This window comes from Diabrotica virgifera, chromosome 3 (genome assembly GCF_917563875.1).
Source record: "Diabrotica virgifera virgifera chromosome 3, PGI_DIABVI_V3a".
Lineage (NCBI taxonomy): Eukaryota > Metazoa > Arthropoda > Insecta > Coleoptera > Chrysomelidae > Diabrotica > Diabrotica virgifera.
In genome coordinates, this window is record NC_065445.1 from 119190296 (window position 1) to 119210188 (window position 19893).

Below are 19893 nucleotides of genomic sequence, written 5' to 3' on the forward strand. Positions count from 1 at the left end.
AGCCTTCGCCCTTCATAGATAAAATTTTAGTTAGTTAACTGTAGTACTGATACCGAACACTCGTGGAATACCGGTTCGACATCAACCGATATCAACCGAGTAGATACAATATTCAAAATCAAAATAGGTACTCGCTCTGATACGATTGGTACGAAGTAATCAGAGTAACCAAAGTAATCAAAGTAACGATTTACCTCTCCTTATAGTAATCGTTACTTTCGGTATTCGTAAGTAACGAGTACTTTGTAACGAATAGTTACTTTTTCAACATCACTAATCGACATTCCTTTCATTTTATGTTTTGAGTTAATTTGATTGAAAATGAATCGTACCGCTTGGGAAAAGTTATAGCGGACGGACTATATGTATTCAGATAGAAGCCATAAGTTTTTATTAGAAAATTTTTAACATCATTTGATAATCTATTGTTACCACAATTCAAAATAATATTTATATGTTAAAATAATTGTATATGTTATGTATTTATAATATTGTAAGTATTTTTGTAAATAAAAAAATATTGTATATATTTTTTATTACATGCATATTTTCTAGATAAATATGCATATTTTGCATAAAATACTGCATATTTTTGCATAAAACACTGCATATTTATGCGCATATTTCATACTTTTTTATTTGCATATTTGCTTAAGTCTAATAATGATAAATTAAACTTAAGTCTCTTAAAGTGGAACTATGGAGATTAAAATGTAAGTATCGATACTTACGTTATCAAAATAACAGTCATATGGTGCAAATTCTTTAATTTTACTTCGTAAATCATCTTTTTTATAGTTGATAAAATGATCAAATCCGAGTTCATCTACAAGCCATTTTCCTTTTTCGTCTGATCCAGCGACACCAACAGTTCGGCATCCTTTTATTTTCGCTATTTGTCCGACATGGCTGCCTACTGCCCCAGCAGCACCAGTAACAATTACTGTTTCACCTACTTTTGGCTGACATAGTTCCAAAAATCCGAAGTAGGCAGTATTTCTAAAATAACATATATAAATAATGTAAATTTAAAGAATAGTATTTTTACCTGACGAACACTAGGATCGACTAAAACATTGCCTACTATAGTCCGCCCCATTTTGACTTTACAGTAAAGAGAACATAGGCAATACAGTCCTTATGAGAGTTTTTAGCGCGGTGATGCCGATTTTATTAATAAGGGTTTATAATCGATCATTAGAGAGACTAAATTAAAACTGTTTTAGGAAGACAATCTACAATTTTAGAATTCGTATGTGTTTAACTGTATTTGATATACCTACTATAGTTATTACCCATAAGAATCCTAAAATTCTAGATTACTTTCTAAAACAGTTTTAATTTAATCTCTCTAATGTTCGATTTCAAGTTCTTTTTGATAAAATCGGCATCACCGCGCTAAAAACTCTCAAAAGGACTGCATTATCTATGTTCCCTATACTGTAAAGTCAAGGTGGGATGGACTATAGATAGAACCTTGTAAAGAAATACTAAAGACTTCCCCAAGGATAAAAGAGGAATGGATGAACGACGAGATACTGAATATGATGGAACAACAATAGACAATATAAGAACAAAGATAACAATAAATACAAAGAGATTAACTACGCGATAAGGAAGATGATAAAACAGGCAAAAGAAAAACACTTTAGAGAAATGCAAAAAAACTTTGACCTCCATAAACGATACGATCTATTTAACCTACATAAGAAAGTCAAAGAAATGACAGGACTAAGAAAACAAAATCTCAATGGTGTTTTTCTGGATAGACACGGGATTGCTATAATACGGACAGATGAAAAAGTACAACATTGGGAAGAATACATCGATGAACTGTTCCATGATGAAAGAGGGGACCTTAAACACATAGAACTCACTTCATGAGAAATAGGTTCAGGCATTACAAAAGAAGAAATAATACACACATTAAAAATAATGAAGAACGGGAAAGCCCTGGACCTGTTATCCTTCCTATCGAACTACTAAAAATTATAGATGAGCAGCATATTGATGTTTTAGTGATACTCTTGAACAAAATTTATAGCTCAGGCATATTACCCAAAAAATGGTTAACGTCGATCTTTATTTGTCTACCTAAAAAGAAAAAAGAATGCTGCGACTACCGCGCCATTAGCTTGATGTCCCATGTGCTAAAGTTGATAATGAAAGTCATTCATAACGGAATATATAGTCGAGGAAATGAAGCATTTTGGCTCGCAATTTTTTTCGTCCAGCATGGATTTACTTGAAATTTTCAAACAAGGTAGGGAATAGTCCAATGATCATTTTCTATATCATGCCGTTGTACGCTAAAACCGTGGGGGTGGTTGCCACCCCATCTCGGGGGCGGGAATTTTTTATTACATTTTAACTATGTAAATCGAAGTAAAAATTAATTCTAAGAAAAAAATGTTTTTTACATTTTCTCCGTAAAACTAATATTTTTCGAGTTATTCGCGCTTGAAAGTAACAGTTTTTCGATGAAAAAATCGACTTTTTTATAGGGTTGTTGAGAATACCTCGAAAAATATGCATTTAATAAAAAAACTGTAAATATCAAAATTGTATCTTTTAGTAACACAAATCAAATTCTTTTTCTGTAATGTCTTTAAGACCAATACAAACCGAGATACGGCATGTTAAAAGTTAGCTTTTTTCGTCAAATGCATAATTTGAAATATTCAAAGTAAAATAACGGAAAAACTTATAGAATGGAAGCTTGGACCTTGAATGCTGCATCAATGTAAACATTAGAATCATTCGTGCTGTGGGTGTACAGAAGAATTCTGAAAATATCGTGGACAGAACACGTCACACACAAAGAGGTTCTGAGAAAGATGAATAAAGAAATGGAAATCTTAAATACCATAAAAAACAATACCAACTGATTATGCAGAGAAAGATTCAAGGAAAGAGAAGCATAGGGAGACGCAGAAGATTGTGGCTGCTCAACTTGAGAGAATGGAACGGATGTACATCAAATGAACTTTTCAGAGCAGTCGTCTCTAAAGTTCGAATAGCTATGATGATTGCCGACCTCCGTCGTGGAGATGGCACTTAAAAAATAAGATTGTTAATTGAAACCATTTCAAATAAATGGAAGAAATGGAAGAATTACATCGGAAGAATTGAATACTATGGACCCATTATAGAAACAGAATTCTCGCAAACAGATTGGAAGTAAAACTCGATTTCTATTAGTCGGAAGCACACACAGGATTTCGATCAGGCTACGGAACAAACGACCATCTGCAGTGCCTTAAAACTCTAGTCGAGAAGTCTATCGAATATAATAGGTCAGTTATTGTTATTTTCGTTGACTTCTACAAAGCTAAGTCTTAAGTCGCTATCTTAAAAGCACTATCAAAATGCAGTCTAGCACTAGCAAAAAGTCTATCGAATATAATAGGTCAGTCGTTGATATTTTCGTTGACTTCTACAAAGCTAAGTCTTAAGTCGCTATCTTAAAAGCACTATCAAAATGCAGAATAAACCACAGGTATGCAAATATTTTTCGAAATATATACCAAAATGCGACAACTGTAAATCTTGGTTGCATGGCTGAGAAGATAAAAAATTGGCGGTAGAGTGGTGCGGCAGGGAGATACTTTGTCGCCAAAGCTATTTATAAAAGTCATGGAATAGGTATATGGTGGTACGGGGGTTGCAACCCCAGATGATGGGGTTGATTAAGTTGAAACACTAATTACTGGAATATATTTATTTAAGTCACCATGTACGACAGTAACTAGTTGGTGTCTAGTGGGATGGATAACGTCTATACTCTAACCACGTCGGTTTCTGAATAATGAATAATCTCTTTCTTTACTTTCTACATATCTATAAATAAATCGCAATTGTTTGTTATGATTGACCATACATGAATGTGACCGTGAATTACTAATAGCAGTATAATTGCTGACTTCGGTGTTTTCAAAATGCGTGGCCTAGATTACAAAACCAATGTCACCCATTTACGAAATCCAAACAATGCATATAAATAATATTTACTTAAGACTTTTAAAAATTAAATCGATATGGATTGACTCTTATTTTTTGGATGCTAATATAAATCCTTTACAGGTATATAAACGATTAGAGTGGGACTCAAAGGGTATTGACACGATGGAAAGAAACTAATTCAAGGAATGAATTCACTAAAAGGAAAGCTTTCAATCAGTGTGTTCTAACAGTACTCACATACGGAATAGAAACCTTAACTTACAAAAACAACAGCGGAAAAATTGAGAACAGAAAGGAATATGGAGAGATCAATCAAATAAGCTTGAGAAATATACTAAGAAACGAGGAAGTTCGTAGAAGAACAGGAGTGGAAGACTTTTTCTAAAGGCAAAAATCGAGATGGGCGGGACATCTTGCGAGAATGAAAGATGGCAAGAGGACAAAAAATTGCTTAAATGGAGACCATGGGCAGACAAGCAAAGCCGGGGAAGACTCTCAACGCGATAGACCGACGACTTCAAAAGAATTGTGACCAATTGGACAACAGATGCGCAGAACAGAAGAAGATGGAAATATCTGGAGGAGGCCTATGTTCATCAATGGACAAATCATGGCTGATTGATAATGATGATGATTTTTAATTACCCTGGCATTCCTAACACTCCTAAAGCTAGTGAATGTGGAAGGTCTTCAATGTCTGGTATGATCCAAACCGATGGCAGCCCGTTGACAGCACCTTTTCCATTTGATATTGTGTGTGTTCTCCATCCATATTCTCCCACTATGTATGTTCCTTCTGGAAATTTTGAATTTTTACTTTCTACGATCCTACAAAAGTTTATTTATTACATATAGTTGATATTAAAAAAAATTTACAAGAATATCTATCTAGTGTAGGCCAATCAATGAAAATAATAATTATAAATAATAAGAGTAAACTTTATAAATACAGACATGCCAAACATATTTAAGAAACATATCGACGCCGACGGGAGACTTAAAAAGATAATTTAGATTAAAATTGTCATGTTCGATAGCACAAAATAAAATATACTAACAATAAATATTGGTAACACATCAATTTCATCTGTAGGTATAGTCGAAAGAGAAATCAGTCAGAATGCGCAACAAAGTGGCGGTATCGATATTTATCTTTAGATAAGATATTTTAACATTCCATCAATCATTGTAAATTAGTTCAAAGAGAATAATATTGAAAAAGCTGTGATAATAACAGACTCCAGATCTGCAATATATGCAATTGAAAACACTGATTTTAGTTCATACAAATCAAAAATTTTATGTAATATAAAAAATAATTTGTCTAAAGTGGAAGTAGTATTTATATGGGCAAAAGGGCATGCCGGTATACTGGGTAATGAGAAAGTGGATGAGTTGGCCAAAGAAGCAATAACAAATGGTGAGATTCTAAATGGAAAAAACAATGGAAAAATATTTCAAGCATATCAAAAAATTTATATTTTTCTTTACATGAAGAACTTCCTCCGCCACCTGAATACATATTTAAGTATAACCTGCCAAAGCAAGATATTTCTACTATCGTCAGATTAAAAACTCGACACGGAAAATATGAGGCACATCTGCACAAATTAGGAATAGTTAATTCATCAGTCTGTTTTTGTGATAATGTTTCGATTAGAGATTTGAACCATATTTTCTTTGAATGCAAAATTAACGATAGATATATAAATAAATTATATTACAATTTACGACAAACACAAGTTCATTTTCCAATTAGTATAGAATATCTAATAAGTTGTCATAAAATGGAAATATTTAAATTACTCATTAACTACTTGAGACTTGAGAGAAACAAATAAAGTCATTTAAGTGAAATAGGTATATAAATATAACAAAACTAATAAATTGAGGTAAAAATAAAATAAAAATCTGTGGCTAACAGACCCGCATCCAAGACATTTTTTCTCTCACACCACACACATTGTAAATTAGGCATTTTAGAACTTAAAGTAAACCCTTATATATGTATTATGTAGATATGAGTATAGTTAAAATAATGGGACGATAAGTACTACGCAAGAGAAATTAAACGTTTTTTCTACTTTTAAGGACAAAAATAGCAAGTTCATTAGTGGAACCGAATTCAAAATTATTTTGCACATAATATTTGATACATTATTTGGTTTAAAAATCTCATTTTTGTTGGTAAAAAATATATTAATTTGTCTGGACTAAATTACGGTTCGGTTGATATTTTAGAAGACTATTCACACAATGTTACCAAACTGAATTTTGTTAAATTCGGTTTAAATTTTCTAGCCGATTTCCGAGCGTATTATTACAGTCGCCTTATACATATAACGCATATAGAATGAAGTCAGTTACTAACAGATTCAAACCAATAAAAATATTAAAGAAGGATGCCTATCTCTAATATTGTCCGAAATATACATTCAAAAAACTTTAACGCCATAGAAAAAACCATAACAAAGAAAAATAAATACTTACTTAGCAACTTGAGATCCCATAAAAGTCCTTCCTGTCTTTACTCGTGGGGCGTATGCTCTCATATACGGATCCACACTTAAATATTCTGCTGCTGCCAAAAATTCTAAGAAAAAATCATAGACATTTTAGAAATTTTGAGTTAATAATATAGCTACTAGACTTGTTAATTACATAGTACTATGAAAATATTTTCAAGATGCCCTCGTATAAAAATAAATAGAATTTTTTTATTCACTTAAAGATAACTCTGAAAGGCTATATATAATAGGGGAGTCAATAGAGATTTTGACTTCGGAAAAATTCAAACAAGATAGAACCTCTTGTAATTTGATTAAGAAATGTTTAATAAACAACATATCAAAAAGTTCTACTTCAAATGTGGGTGCTTCATTTTTTATTAAACAAATGAACTGCGAAATTAATTGTTCTTTAAATAACTACGAAAATATAAATCTTAGAAAAAACTGACTTAACTATTGAAAAGTTCAGAAAATTTTACACAAAAAACCTTATATAAAGATTTTTCTAAAATTAAATCTATAGCTTATACAATTTTTTATTTATAACGCTAAAATCACTCTTCTCACTAACTTTGGCGTACTGTATACTAGCGATCGGCGAAGCGCACGCTTGAGTTATTTTAATATAATTCTTTAACTAATGGATCAAATAAAATTTTACAAATTGGACATGAAAGAAACACATTTAAACTATCTTATAGTTATAATAAAAAGAAATAAAATGTATGGGCATAAGCACGGTGTGGGCGGAAAGTATGACTTACATGAATTTTGTTTAAAATGATTTTAAAATGTGTAACTAATACAATTTTAATTATATGTATAACTTCAAAGGGTACCCCCCGTTAAGATAGGCAAAATGCCCTCACTCCCAGAATTCAACATTTTTAATTTTTTTACGTTTTATGCAATTAAAAAATGAGATAACGCGGATCTTTAGCTCGCCACCCCTTACCCCTCCCCCCACAGCCAAAAACGTAAATTTTTAGATTTAATTTTTTTTAGTTGGGTTGCAATTGATAAAAAAATTTCAAAAAATTCACACGTGTAGCTGAGGCTTTTATAAAACATGTCCATTTTTTTGGACCCTTAGGTCGAGTGTATATAACCTCAAATTTTTTTTTAACTTTTTTAAAGCATATAACTTTTTTTGGAGGGGGCTGCAGGTCCAATTTTTTTGCATTTTGTGTAATTTATCAAAAGTTATCTCTCTGATTTTTTTCAGGTTTTTCCGTCAGGTGCACCATCTTGAAAAATCAAGAAAACTGTTTTTTAGGGGGTTTTTGGGGATATTCTCCATTTTATAGACTGCAACATAGGTCAACTCAAGGTTTTGTTAATATATTATGTATAATTTAAAATAACTGAGTATATTATGGTATTCAAAAATTGGGCGAAACACTTTTAAAACCCCCAAAAACCATGTTTTTTTTTAAAGTTTTGTAAGGGTTTTTGCGGGTCTAATTATATTTTTTGAGGTCGATAGAGCCTGAATATTTTTTTTTATTTTTTTACGTTCTATATGATTTTAAACAATTGGGAATCACTGCAATTTTAGCCCACTTCCCCTATTCCCCTTCCCACCTCCTTTTCACCTCGTTTTTAAGTTGGTTTGCAAATAAGTTATAAATGTTGTTCTGAAGCTATTTCTTTGTGGAATTTTTGTAATTAACTATTCTAAATGGGAAATAAGCCACAATTTAACTAAAAAATGATTTTATTTTCCATCTGTAATGCGAAAGAGAGAATTCGATCATCTGTTGACGCACTGAAAAAGGTTTTGGGACGATCTATATAAATAAGTCAGATTAAATTAAATTATTAGAAGATTTTTGTACCAAGCAACAACATTTTTGTTTAATTTATTAATATTTTGTATTTTGACAACGACGTCCGTGAAGGACGTCGAAACGTTAATAAAATCATTTTTTAGTTAAATTGTGGCTTATTTCCCATTTAGAATAGTTAATAATTTATTAAATTATAAATTACAAAAAATTCACACGAACAGCTGAGACTTTTACAGAACATCTATTTTTATGAAACCGAAGGTCGAGTGTCTCATTTTTTATTGTTTTTTAATAGGTACGTATAACTTTTTTAGTGATGGCTGCATGTCTAATTTTTTGTGTTTTGTGTATTTTATCAAAAACTATATTTCTGACTTTTTCAGATTTTTGCGTAAGGTGCGCCATCTTCAAAAATCCGCAAAACTGGTTTTTTCGGTGGTTTTTAGGGATTTTCTCCATTTTATAGACTTTAATAGTTATTTATGATATAAGTGTTAAATGTACAAGTTTAAGGCACGCATGTGAAAGTTTGCAGAATGATCGATAGCGAGTTCTGCAATTCACATGAGTGCCTTAAAAATGTACTTTTTAACACGCATATCATACAATATTTTTTCTACAAACGTAATTACAGGACAATATCTACAAAAACTTTTACTTGAACTTGACTGACATTCCATTTTTATATTTTTTTGACATTACATCAAAATTGCCTATACGGTCAATACGAACTGCAGTGCCTTAAAAAAATTTTAAAGCACTAGTGTCTTAAAGTAGCATATGTAACGCTCGTATGGAGTGCTAAAAATTGCATTTTAACGCGGTTGTAGAAAAAATACATTAACTCAAGGTTTTTTATAGGTTATGTAGGTATAATTTGAAATAACTGAGTTTTCAGGGATATTCAAAAATTGTGCAAAACACCTCTAATGCATGGTTGCACCAACAGATCTTAAGTTGCAGATTAGCTAAGCTCTACTTATAAATAGGGCCTCTTTGAGTATCACTTGAGTTGCACCATAATTTTAGATTCTTACCTTATTATCAATTATACCTCTTATTATATTATGGCATTCTTATATTATAACTATATTATATTAATTCTTATGATATTACTATATATGGTTATCCAAATTATACAAAATATAATGTGCAATATCTTCACGTCTGGTCCCCCCCTGAAAATTTTTATATGGGCGCCCATGTGCAACCGGGCATAAACCCCCCAAAAACTATGTTTTAAAGGTTTTTGAGCGGTTACTCATACAGGCCTGGATACTGTGTATCAAAAACAAGTTTATTAATAGCAAACTGAAAATTTGTTAATAGCTTAACAGTGTCTAGTCGGACAAACTTTGATGTACCGGAACACTGAAACGGGGGAAGTTTTAATTGTTGAACAAGTTACAAGTTTCGAACGTCAGATTACGAAAACGTCCCATGTATTTTGTCGGACAGAACATCCAATTGATTTGTTAGCCTTTCATTAAACTCTCATGCAAAAATCAAACTACTATTTACCACCAATATAATTCCTGTCATTTGACATGCGGACTTATTAAAATGCCCAACATATTTGTACCATCTACATAACCTATATCTCTGCCTATACTGTCATTTTGCTTCACATTTACTGCCACGTAAAACGCCATAAAAAGAATAAGGAAAGTATTACCAAAGAATATATAGATGCTATAGGTATAACATCTGTATTGTCAAAGAGTTTTGTAAGATATTCTGCTGGCTTGATGATTTTTGTAAAATATCTTCCATGCGATAAATATTATATTATGGCAGCTACATGCGAACAACAGCCTATGGTTATGTTGCCGTTTGCGCAACTTGCATCTACAACAGTATCTATCGTTTAATGTTTTGTTTTCCAAACCATCTTAGTTTGACTCATAATAATGCAAATAGTCCACGCTGTATGCTTGTCCCGTTAGGTAAATTATTCCGATTCATTTTTGTGCACAAACTTACCTACTCAAAACAGGTACTTATAACAAATCTACAAGGTGCCAGGCAGTACCGCGGTCGGAAAATTGCTTAAACAATTTTTTAAACGAATTCAAAAAATGAATTTTTTAACTTCGGACAAATTTGTTTTAGATTCTTTGAATCAACCTGAGCAAAAAAGGTTTCTTGTGATTTTTCTATAAAATTGACTGTTGTCGAGTTACATGTAATTTAAAATTTGAAAAACGCGAAAATGGCCATTTTCAAGGCTTAATACCTCGATCAAAAATTATTATTATGAAAGTCATAAAGTGACCAACTCAAAATTTAAAGCGCCCCCCCCCTGCAATAGCTTGAAGAAATTTTTGACATTGTTTTATTACTAACTATTATTTTAATTAAAAATGAGCGCTAAACACGTATTGAAGCGGCCGTCCGCGAGAGAGATGCACAATTCATTGGACGTTATAAAAAAATATCGATTGGAAGTGAAAAATACGTTTTAAAAAAATAAAAAAGGAAATTTGAGGTTATATGTATTGTACACTCGACCAACGCAACGGGTCTATAAAAAATAGATATGTTTTGTAGAAGCCTCATATTTTTTTTTAAATTAATTGCAACTTAACTAAACAAAAAAAAAAACAGAAAAATTGACGTTTTTGTGGGGGCAGGGGGAGGGGGTGGTGGGGTGGGGTGGTGGTGCTAAAATACTCAGTTATTTCAAATTTTTTTTATTGACATCCCAATTTATTACAATCTGCCATTTTTTACAAAGTAATAAGCATTAAGTAATATTTTTGTCGGCTAAACTATTGACATGTGTTTACGACATGTTAAAAAAACATGGTTTTTGGGGGTTTTAAAAGTGTTTCGCCCAATTTTTGAATACCATAATATACTCAGTTATTTTAAATTATACATAATCTATTAACAAAACCTTCAGTTGACCCATGTTGCAGTCTATAAAATGGAGAAAATCACCAAAAACCCCCTAAAAAACAGTTTTCCTGATTTTTCAAGATGGCGCACCTCACGGAAAAATCTGAAAAAAATCAGAGAGATAGCTTTTGATAAATTACACAAGATGCAAAAAAATGGACCTGCAGCCCCCTCAAAAAAAAAGTTATAAACTTTCAAAAAGTTAAAAAAAATTTGAGGTTATGTACACTCGACCTATGGGTCCATAAGAAATGGACATGTTTTGTAAAAGCCTCAGCTACACTTGTGCATTTTTTTAAATTTTTATATCAATTGCAACCCAACTAAAAAAAATTAAATCTAATAATCTACGTTTTTGGCTGTGGGGGGAGGGGTAATGGGGGTGGCGAGCTAAAAATCCGCGTTGTCTCAATTTTTAGTTGCATAGAACGTAAAAAAATTTAAAAAATTTAATTCTGGGAGTGAGGGCATTTTGCCTATCTTAATGGGGGGTTACCATTGCACAACTTACTTTTCTAACATATTACTAAATGATGTTTCATTCAAAAAAAATCTCCAAAATTAATTCAAATGATACGACGTCCCAAAAAATGTAATTTTTGAAAACTTCGTAGTTTTACAGAATTACCAATACCACTTTAGAAACAGTATTACTACCACAAGAAAAGTTGTTAGGAATTAAAAACTAGTTTGAATATTCATTTACATCCTTCTAATTGAAATATTGTGAACTATAAAGGTACTTATTAGTCCTGTCGCCAGGGGGGGTACAACGGCCTCCTGTATTCAGATGGACTTACCCAAGTTTTTATTATGTATTTTGGCCCGTAGAACACGAATTTTTTGGGTAACAGTTGATCCGGATGTCGATAAGATTGTTATAAACAAAGAAGTTGAGGAATTACATAACAGCGATTTCTCGCAAAACAAAACATGTTTTTGTATTTTTTGGGCCATTCTAACCAAAAAATGTTCCTACAAGTTTTTTCGTAAGATGCATAGTTTTCGAGATAAACGCGGTTGAACTTTCAAAAAATCGAAAAATTGCAATTTTTGAACCCGAATAACTTTTGACTAAAAAATAAAATAGCAATCCTGCTTACCGCATTTGAAAGTTCAAGTCAAATTCTATCGGTTTCGAATATATACATTGCTAAAAATTTATGTGTTTATTGCTAAAAAAAGCTATAAACACATAGTGTTTCCCGTGCCTAATACATGCGTTTACATGCATGCTACGTAGAAATAGCCTCGCTTGCACTTGTACCTACTCTACCTACTCGTTCGATTTTAAATGAGAAATCATTGAAAACATCACTCCAGCACTAGGTGTTTATACTTTTGTTTAACAATAAAATAATAAATTTTTAGCAATGCAAATAACTAAAACCGATATACTTTGACTTGAACTTTCAAATGCGGTAAGCAGAATTGCTATTTTATTTTTTAATCAAAAGTTATTCGTGTACAAAAATTGCAATTTTTCGATTTTTTAAAAGTTCAAGCGCATTTATCTCGAAAACTATGCATCCTACGAAAAAATTTGTAGGAACACTTTTTGGTTAGAATGGCCCAAAAAATACAAAAACATGTTTTGTTTTGCGAGAAATCGCTGTTATGTAATTCCTCAACTTCTTTGTTTATAACAATCTTATCGACATCCAGATCAACTGTTACCCAAAAAATTCGTGTTCTACGGGTCAAAATACATAAAAAAAACTTGGGTAAGTCCATCTGAATACAGGAGGCCGTTGTACCCCCCCTGGCGACAGGACTATATCTGTTGAGCGAAATTCATATTTTTTATATACCTCGTCTGAAATTAAAAAAGTTTGATATATGATTTTATCTTAGATTTTAGGCTAGGTAGATCATTTTATGAAGAATAAATTTTTTTCGTAAAATTGATAATAAAATAGTTATCATAATTGTAATAAAATGATTTAGGTGTCCGTAATTTGAGAAAAATTTGCATTTTTTTTTAACACTTTTTATTCACAGTAATTTGTTTCGAGCTTCTGTCATGTGTCACATAATATTAATATATCTACGTCATACGTTATTGATATAGCCAATGATACAATCCAAAGACGTATGACGTAGATATATTAATATTATATAACACATAACAAAAGCTCGAAACAAATGACAATCGATGAAAAGCCCTATTAGAAGGATGTAATTGCATATTAAAACATAGTTTTTAATTTCAAACAACTTTTCATAATAACAATTTTTGATATTCTGAAATATAAAGGTAGGTACTTCACTCTTTAACGAAATTGAGATTTTTGACATACCTCGTATAAAATTGATAAAATTTGATATCCGATGGTTGAGTTTTAGATTTTAAACTATGCAGAGCATTTTATGAAGAATAACTTTTTTCGTAAAATTGATAATAAAAAAGTTTCTCCTATGGTTCCTAGTTACGCAGACATACAGTATAAGAGCTTAAAATTTTTGAATTTTCAAATTGTAATGCTACATTCGGATTCAGCATATTCAAAAACAAAATAGAAACATATTTTATCAAAGTAAAATGATGAATTCAACGATATTTTTAAAATTATTTTTACAAAACAATTGTTATTGTTTAAACAATTAGCGGCTAAATCTGTGAGTAGAACTTTTTACCCTAACATGTATATAAACTAACAAAAAATGTTTTTGAAAAATATAAGCTTGTTTGAATTTTTCCGAAACAATGCATGTTTTCTTTCTCTATTGACTCACCTAATACTATTCGGTATACCTATATCTAAGTAGTATATCGTCTTGTATAACGCGACTTAAGCAAATTATTTAACAGTCGATTGAATGGTATTAGTAATTGTACTGCAACAGTTCGGCGTATTTTCCCGTGTTAAATCCCATAAGAAATCGCTAAGGTCCATTCTGGTCATTTTTTACGCATATAGTGGTGGAGGCGCCAAGACTCGTCCGATCTTGACGTGTGAGGTATCGAAGGAAAGTGGAGAGGGTAAGGAATAAGTTAACACAAAAAACAAAGAGAACGGCAGAGCCAAAACGGTACTATAGTATATCTCCGTTGCTATCGGTCCGATCATGACGTGTGAGGTATCGTAGGAAAGTGGAGGGGGTAAGGAATAAGCTAATACAAAAAACAAAGAGGACGGCCAAAACGGCACTACAGCATATCTCCGCTGTTATTGATCAGATCGTGATGTGTGAGGTATCGTAGGTAAAGGAAGGAATAGCGAATATGTTGAGAAAACAATCATCGCGACATTGACAAAAGGAGTATTGAATCATGGAATTACAATGGCTGCATTATCAGAGGAACATTTGGAATGTAGCGTCTAAACGACTTACCGTATAAGACACAATAGAATCATTAGGACATTATATCCAAACCACCGAACATACATGACATGCTCTCACTTTCATCTTCCGTTCTTTATCTTTGCCCAAACCATCTAGCATCTATAAGACATCATAAAAGACTCTCTCTCTCTCTCTCTCTCTCTCTCTCTCTCTCTCTCTCTCTCTCTCTCTCTCTCTCTCTCTCTCTCTCTCTCTCTCTCTCTCTCTCTCTCTCTCTCTCTCTCTCTCTCTCTCTCTCTCAAAACAATTAATAATATGGTACAGGTGTCGATAAAAACAACATAGCAGCGTGGGAGGTAATACTAGAAATATAATACGACGAACGTATACCATTCTTATGACCAAAGCAACAATCATCCTCAATATAATCTTCTATAATCTTCTATACATGAATCTCCCTCCATTCATACACCTGGTCATTACAAAGAATATAATAACATTCTTAAGATCAAACCAACAAACATCCACCGTCTTCTATTATTGAATACTACTATACATGAATCTCCCTCCATTCATACACCTGGTCATTACAAAGAACATATAACATTCTTAAGATCAGACCGACAAACATACACAATATAATATTCTCTGATTGGATCTACATGAATCTTCCTCCAATCATACACTTGCTATTTACAAAGATTGTAAGTTGCATACTTTATTTCATATACGGCAAGTAGGGTAATATTATGTAGGTTGGTATTATACTTCTCACATAAAAATGGGATTATCTGTTTTATTAGAAAAATCGTTTAACAATATAGCATAGCACAAACAATTGTTTATAGATATGAGTTATACGTCGACATAGAAAAGGTATTTAATATAGTGAAAATAAGTTGTATTATTGAAATAGAAAAATACATGTACTGTATTTTACCTACGACCATAAACAAATTTAGACTACATAGACTGAAAAAATGTTAGCAAGGACAGTCAAGCAGTAAGTAATGGTTAATATGTAAACGTTAATAAAATAATGTTAGTATCTAAGCGATGAAATGTGTGTAAAGCGATTTATAAAAATAATGTAAGCATGCAATGAATGAAAGGTAGCCAATTCGGTCGAACATAAATTTGTTGAAAAAACAAAAATATATTCTTAACAGCGATCACCAACGTGAAGGTACGACTACATCGACCGCCAGGTTAGTAGGGGTGATGGTTAGTAGGAATGATTTTTACATTATATGATAATATATTTAATAATAGTGATATACTTAACTTACTAAGATCAGCTCTTTACTTGGTTTAGTAGACATCTTTTTATTGATCTGTTGGACATCTTTTATGTATTCTTATTAATGTTAAAACACCGATACTTTGGTATCAATTCATTCGTTACTAAGTTCTATAGTATTCAAAAATGAATTATTAGGGGAAAATAACTGTAGGTTATCTAATCTTAAAACTAGGGATTTTTTCGACTCCTGTATTTTGATAGGATATCGAAGACTTAAAACTAAATCGGGGAAAGAAGACCATTAAGTTATCGATTGTTTTAACTTGGAGGCTACACGAGCAACGGCTCTGGAATTAACCAGAACGGCTCATTAATTTGCCAGTGGTCCATATCAGATATCTTTTTTTTTTTGGTCATAACTAAACATCTTTTTTAGGGGCATACTTAATAATACTAAATTTAGAGATAATATATACAAAAGTATGAGTTACTAGAATCATCATATGATATAAAAACAATGAGTGTGGGAAAGGTTGAGGAATGTAGTAAAAAGGGCCTGTTCCAGATATCATTATGTTAGTTGTAATAAATAAAGTTATAAAAAATTACAATATTCAATCATCTAAATAATCTTAGTGACGTAAAAACGATTAGTGATAGGGTGATAAGAGGAATATAATAAAAAAAATTGTACATTTGTAATAAATAAAGTTTTAAGACCAACTTCAATCAGCATCCATCTTAAAGTCAATAAAATCATCAATGATAAATGTTAAAATAAGTTTATTCAAATCTTTGTGTTAAATCTAATCAACATCCATCTCAAGAGTATCAATTAAATAGTGCCCAAAGGGAAGCGTATCATAAGAACCCCGAATGTGATGTCTTTTATCATCATTGGGGCTTAGCGCAATCTTGCTTTGAGTTATAGAATAAACTTGGTGTTTATCAGAGCGTATAAGATTTTGTGAGGTGACCTTTGCTGTAAAGGTATCTAAACATTCTACGTAGTCCTCAAAAGTAATTTTAGTATTTACTACAGATTTCTTTACCCCCTTCGCCTTCTTTGTCACACCATAATTTCGTATAATATTATCAACTTCATCATCGTCATACTCTTGTTCTTTCAACTTCCCCCTCAGCTTTTTAATGTCAACATCTGTGGTAGCTGCTTTTGTCGTGTATAATTTCGATCGGAGTCCTATGTAGTCGGTCATAATGCACCCATTATTCTCATCTTTCATTATGCCCAATACCTTCTTATTAACCAGAGGGATGCCGTAAATGTTATCTTTAGGATATTCTGAGGTATCAAAATATTTATAACAATCATGTATCATTGCTTCATACGGGTCTTTTTCCCGTATCTCCACGATCACACTATCAGTATCGGTATAGCAGGTCGAAAAGTTTTCTCCGAACCTGCTAGCTAAGTAGCCATATTGGAAATCATATATGGTCGTTTTCGCCAAGTCTAAAATACTCATTCCAACATAAATCGGTTTAACTAACCATATTTCCGCTCTATGCATCTCAACAGCAATCAAATTTTCATTAAAGATAGTAGCGTTTTTAAACAGGGGGCTACTTATTCTAGCTTCAGCTCCATAACGACCCTCCCACTCTGTCAGCAATTTAATATCAACGCGCCTGCGCACACCCTCTAAAGTCTTACCAAACACTGCATTGTTCATAAGCTTAAACAGATTCTTTTCAAACTCATTTTTTGCTGCCTTCCGGAGATTTGTATTCAAGTCGATGTATGACTTTAACCAAGGAGACTGCTTAAATTTCAAGACTCGATGAATCTTGTTTAGTATTAATCCATGAGCTAGCGCTTGCTTCAAGGCTCTGTAATGAATTACATATCTTTCTTTATCATGAAGGGTAGCCATTAATTTGGTCAGCTCTCGCGGACGTTTAGGAGGTTTCATAGTTTTCGGGTTCAAGGATTGGGGACAGAATGGGATGTCTTTATGACGATCATGGAGATGTTGAGGGTACTCCAGATCGACCTCGAGAATGCACCCTTCAGAAGAATCGTCCGGAATACTAAGAACGTTGATGTTAGTATCAGACCACTCGAAACCTCCATATGGAAGATATTGTGACATTGCCCACCCATATTGATTATTGACATCGAAATACATCAGATAGGAGTTGGGCTTCGATGGGTCGTAAGATGCCATGTACTTCTTATTAGCATGAACACGACGTTTCGAGCAAACTTGACTCAAACCACCACGAATGCCACGCTCCACAAACAAATGCATATCTGGATCAGTTAAAAGTTCAAGTTCCTGTTTTGTATACTTAAGCATCGCATCCCACGTGAATCCAGGCAGAGTAAAGTAATGAGCGGGGTCAAGATTATATGTTTCGAGACAACTGGAGCGGAACCGTTCGAAAACGTCGGCAAGAAGAAGAATATCGGTTTTCATGTAGAGATCGACGTAATCTCCGAGAGAAGAACAAGAGAATGAGGACCAGACTTGGAGAGCGCGATGATAATGGCGGCGAGGACAAGGTTTATCCTCAAGTTTATTATAAAAAAACTCGATAGGCGGCAGACATGTTTCAATAAAACGATCGAAAGAATCAATATAATCATAAGGCATGATACCTTTCACAGTAAGAAGATTGAACTGCTCCTCGGGAAGGAAAACATATTGAGAGCGGAGATTAGGATATTCGGTCAAATAAGAAGAGAGCTTATCGAGAGAAGACGCCATAAATCGAAAACTATCGATGAAACGAAATTTAATTCGAGCATCATTAATGTGTTTAGTGAAAGAAATATATTTTTCCTTAGTAATAGGAAGAAGATCTACAGGACCTTTGATGTGAGTAGCAATATCATTAATAATGAAATGCGCGTCATATCCACTGAGGTTATGAAATATCACAGGGATAGTGTGAGCATCTTTGTAATTAATATTACAGCCTTCATGAGATGCAAATCTATAATTATTTTCTGGGATCAGGTGATTATGGTCTCGCATTTTCTTATCACTGAGGGAGAAGCGCTGCTCGCAAATATGACAATGAGTGGCTGCTTGAAAATCACTCTCTTGCTGAAATGTCATATTAATATCAAACGGACACATAAACACCGTAGAAACATCCTCAGCAAGCTGATTTAGTTCATCTGCGAACCATTTCATGCAATATTTTCCACGATATGATTTGTAAAATGACAGAGAATCATCATAGGAACATTTAAAGTAATACCCAACGGCAGCAGGTATATGTTTTTGATAGGTAGTCTTTTCAACACTATGTTCCAGAACGCTTTCAAGATCTGCGTATACCGCGAAGGGGGCTTTTAGTTTATTCCTGAAATTCTTAAATTTTAACATTTTATGGCTTTCTTCAGGCATTTTAATGGCTGTTTCATTTATTCTTTCACAATCGTTGATGTGAGCTTCTAGCTGTGTAGACGATAAAAATGGTTGTAAACACCTATCACAGAGAACATCTGATCGCCCTTTGCAGCATGTCTTATGAACATTCAACTTTTCTTGCGATCGAAAGTAATGGAGGCAGCCATCACAGAAATATTTTGTTCCATCTTCATTGCTAAGCTGCTTGGAAAGGAGGCGAGATAGATTTTTTATCCAAACGTAATGATATTTAAGGGGACCTTTCTCGTCATATTTATCTTGTATCAAAAGCAGATTCACATGTTTATCCTTCTTGTTTTTTGTTAGGAAGGTAGGGAGAGTCGTATAGTTCTTCTTCTCCTTTTTCAAAATGTAAACATTAATCGATATATTATTCTGCTTTTCAAAATTAGGAATCTGTTTGGCGGTCATTGGCCACTGAATACCTTTAAGTTTCAACACTTGGGAGTAGTGTGGGTAAGATGACATTAAAGCGGAGTTATTCTGACAAGGATATAATGCAGATATGACAGCCCATGCAAAGCATGCATCGTCATCGTTTTTAACATTAATGCATGCCTGTTTTATTTTTATCTGAGGGGGAAGTTCAATATATGAGGAGCCAAGCTGTGGTGTAAATTTGTTTATATTCACCCCTAGGTTAACAACAGCTTTAAGTGCCCAGCCACTATCTCTCTCTTGGAATTCTTCCAAGTCTCTGTTGATGGGTTCCACTACTTTTTTCTCGAACCATTCATCAAGATTAGTGTCTCTATAAATGGCTGAGTTTGAAGTAGTGAAGTACTTGGTTTCAT

At 32.9% G+C, this 19893-nt stretch overlaps 1 protein-coding gene across 1 annotated transcript in view; it reads right to left on the bottom strand.

The window, feature by feature from the left end:
- The window catches only part of LOC126881272 (prostaglandin reductase 1-like), a 65420-nt gene that overhangs the window by 16380 nt on the left and 29147 nt on the right, over positions 1-19893 (bottom strand). Inside the window, exons 2-4 of the mRNA XM_050645452.1 lie at positions 6454-6556; positions 4609-4791; positions 732-999 (exon numbers count right to left, since the gene is read on the bottom strand). Of these exons, the coding sequence (XP_050501409.1) occupies positions 732-999; positions 4609-4791; positions 6454-6556 (554 nt within the window). The remainder of the gene's footprint in view (positions 1-731; positions 1000-4608; positions 4792-6453; positions 6557-19893) is intronic.